This window comes from Lactuca saligna, chromosome 7 (genome assembly GCF_052625555.1).
Source record: "Lactuca saligna cultivar CGN05327 chromosome 7, ASM5262555v1, whole genome shotgun sequence".
NCBI lineage: Eukaryota > Viridiplantae > Streptophyta > Magnoliopsida > Asterales > Asteraceae > Lactuca > Lactuca saligna.
The window spans coordinates 146,210,065-146,213,072 of NC_136423.1; the positions used below are offsets into that span (position 1 = coordinate 146,210,065).

The window sequence follows — 3,008 nt, forward strand, 5'->3', positions numbered from 1 at the left end:
CTTCAAAGTAAGAAATATACGCACACTCTCTCGAAGAACCCTAACCAGTAACCAAGACACTATAACCACCACCACCACAGCCTCTCTGCCTCCTTTCGCCTTCAACCAACCACTATCACGACTACCGCTCTTCCTCTCACCCACGACATGAACTTTCTTTTTGAACATAACATTTTTCTTTAAAAAAATATCGTTGAAAGAAGCTATTTGTCACCGCCGCTGTGCGCGGGTAACGGCTAGTATATATATATATATATATATATATATATATATATATATATATATATATATATATATATATATAAGTTTATAGGTTTTATTAAAATATATATATGTAATTTGAAATTTTATAAAAATATAGATATAATTATAAAAGTTTATAAACATATAGATGAAATTCTCTTAATATTCCATAAATCTTTTTTACACAAGTTGTATTTGCTACTTTTATGACAACAATTAACAATTAACAATAAGACTTCCCGTTTTCTCATCAATCCCTAAGTTTTTCACTTGAACCCATAGAAGAAGATAAAGATAATTCAAAGATATCCTAACACAAAGAAAGATCAACTCAGTCAAAAAAGCATCAATTCCATTTGTACATTATCCACTATTAAAGATACCCAAAGTACAAAGAATATATTTTTACAATCAAATCCCAAGCATCAAAATTCGGGAAAATCTCACAACACAATCACGAAAATCTTTTATCTTTTTTCATATCAATTTCACAAAATCTTTGGTGTTTCACCAAAACCGATAAAAAAAAATGAAACATGACAAAAACCACTTTACTCAATACTCATCATCCTCATCTTCATCTTCTTCTTCACAAAGCCTTTGTGAGTCCACTTGTAACTCCCATGGTGGAAGGCATCCTTTATAGAGTGAATGTTTATATAACGACGAAATTGACACCTTTCTCAACTTATTATGCGTTGAAAATGATGAGAAACAACTAAATGAACCTCTTAAACTCTTTTTTTCGTACTCATCATCATCAGAAGAATTTGATTTGTTTTTCATAGCCGAACCCTTGATTGATTTCGGAAGTATGCAACGACAACATGAACCTACAAAATCATTTCAAACGATTAACTTACAAACACCCAAACACAATTCTGTCTCATTGACATCAGTCTCAGTCTGTCAGTCTGTCACATCAAAGACTACAAACATGAATCCTGACCATCTCATTGACATCAGTCCGGTCCAAGTAAAAATACAAAACATGTAAATGCAATACACGTTTTGTCAGTATCAATATCAGTAGCAAATACAGTTCAACCAGTTTGTCATGTACCTAATCTGGCTAGACGGTTAACCCATCTAGGGATTTTGTTTCCGGTTAACTTTTGACACATATCGTCACAAAAATGATTGCAATTCTTTCCAAATAAGTGATACGTGTCACCATAGTAGTTATTAGATTGGAGCTCAATGAATCTTTGAACTTGACTAGGGCTCAATTTCGTAGTACCCATTAAAATCGACTCTCTAAATTTAAATCCAGGGCATTTTTTAGGCTCAATCTCAAAAACACCACTTTCTGATTCTTGATGACACCCAAAACCATATTCGACACCATGAACTGTATGTAATCAACCATCACAAAGAACAAACAATCAGAATTATGAATAAAAGATAAAATGGAGAATAAAAACGATTGAAGAAATGGAGGTTTGGTTTAATCACCTTCTAACCCTGTGTGAAAGGCGCCAAGGCCTGTCCATGAAATGCAAGTGTTAATGGTGGAGATGTCGTAGACGTTAAGGTAAACAGGGGCGCTTCCAGGAGGAAAAAAGCGTGAAGAATCGTCTCGTGGTAAGATGCAGAAAAGACTGGAAGGGTTTCCGTTCATATAGTAAGGAACGATTTTTGATTTCATGCCTTTGAAAGGTGTGAAGCTAAAGAACATGGTGAAATTCGTCGTCTGGATCTGCATGAATCATGATCGAGTTATGAGTTTGATTAAGGAATGGAGTATGAGATTCTATAATTGACCAATTGCACAAACAAAAATTGGAATATGGAAAATAGAAACAGGGAAGAAGTTGACAAGAAATTAACAAGAAATGAAGAATTTTCGTTGATTGAGGACTTCAAACGACTGAAGTAAGACTAAGTTGTTGTACTTTTACAATGAAACAAGAAGATGAACAAGCGAGAAATGCGATGTAATCCAGATTTGGAAGCGTATTTTAACTTTTGTGAACAGATTTTTGTTTGCAAATGGATGAAATCTGAACGACTCTGTATCTGAACTATCAAAAAAGATTTACATGCAAATTTGAATCTAATTTTGAGAAGATGAATCAGACAAGAGGGTTTTAGTAAAGATCCAAAGAAAGTTTCAAAATCCAGAAAGAGAATTTAGATCAAACTTACACAATTTTTGAATCCATCATGAAATCAAAGACTATATTGCAGAATCGAAATGCAGAAAACATGAAAGCACTTGAGATTACAATCAAACAAAAAACAAATGTTGGAATACTTATCGAAGCCAATAAACAAATTGAAGATTTAAAGAAACCGAAAAGATGATTCGAAAAAGGGAATACAATCCCGGGGAGAAATACTAAACCCTAGAAATGGTTTATGTTAAATTACCTTGAAAAACCCCACACTCTTTCGTCCTTCGAGTGAAGGAAAGAATTCTTGAACACCAATCTGCTTATAATTTACTCTACTCCAATGAATTATCAATTATTGAGCTCGTAATCATCTCTATAAAGACTGTTCTTTTTGTTTTGATTCAGGGAATAAAGCGAAAGTGATTGGTCAAAATGTGAAGAAAAACTGGGGTTTGAGCTTTGAAAATTGGGTCAATGAATGTGAAGTAGTTCTAGTTTACATCCTTATATTTTGGTTATATTCCGTTTTAGTTCCTATAGTTATAAACTTCACAAGTATATGATAATGAGACAAAAATTTAGTTCGTTTATGTGTATATAACGTATTTTGTAGCATATGATGTATTATAGAGTTGTAGTTGGATCTCA

General features: G+C 33.1%; 1 protein-coding gene across 2 annotated transcripts; it reads right to left on the reverse strand.

Moving 5' to 3' along the window:
* Positions 1-578: 578 nt before the first annotated feature.
* On the reverse strand, positions 579-2,800 carry LOC145007569 (deSI-like protein At4g17486). 2 transcript variants are annotated; one of them, XM_078966484.1, is made up of 4 exons: positions 2,617-2,800; positions 1,699-1,942; positions 1,307-1,594; positions 579-1,076 (listed from the first exon to the last, which is right to left on the reverse strand). In XM_078966484.1, the coding sequence occupies exons 2-4, from the start codon at positions 1,919-1,921 to the stop codon at positions 799-801; spliced, it is 789 nt and encodes a 262-aa protein (XP_078822610.1). In that variant the 5' UTR covers positions 1,922-1,942; positions 2,617-2,800; the 3' UTR covers positions 579-798. The 2 variants fall into 2 exon arrangements, with proteins under 2 accessions (XP_078822610.1, XP_078822611.1); XM_078966485.1 differs by lacking the exon at positions 2,617-2,800 and adding an exon at positions 2,392-2,548.
* Between the last annotated feature and the right edge of the window lie 208 nt (positions 2,801-3,008).

Bases quoted from the DNA above. Each gene is read 5' to 3' on its own strand.
- LOC145007569 (XM_078966484.1), bottom strand. From the start codon at position 1,921: ATGTTCTTTAGCTTCACACCTTTCAAAGGCATGAAATCAAAAATCGTT. The intron at 1,595-1,698 runs GTGATTAAACCA...GATTACATACAG, and splicing joins CTTTCACACAGGGTTAGAAG to TTCATGGTGTCGAATATGGT. The intron at 1,077-1,306 runs GTACATGACAAA...ATGATTTTGTAG, and splicing joins TAACCGTCTAGCCAGATTAG to GTTCATGTTGTCGTTGCATA.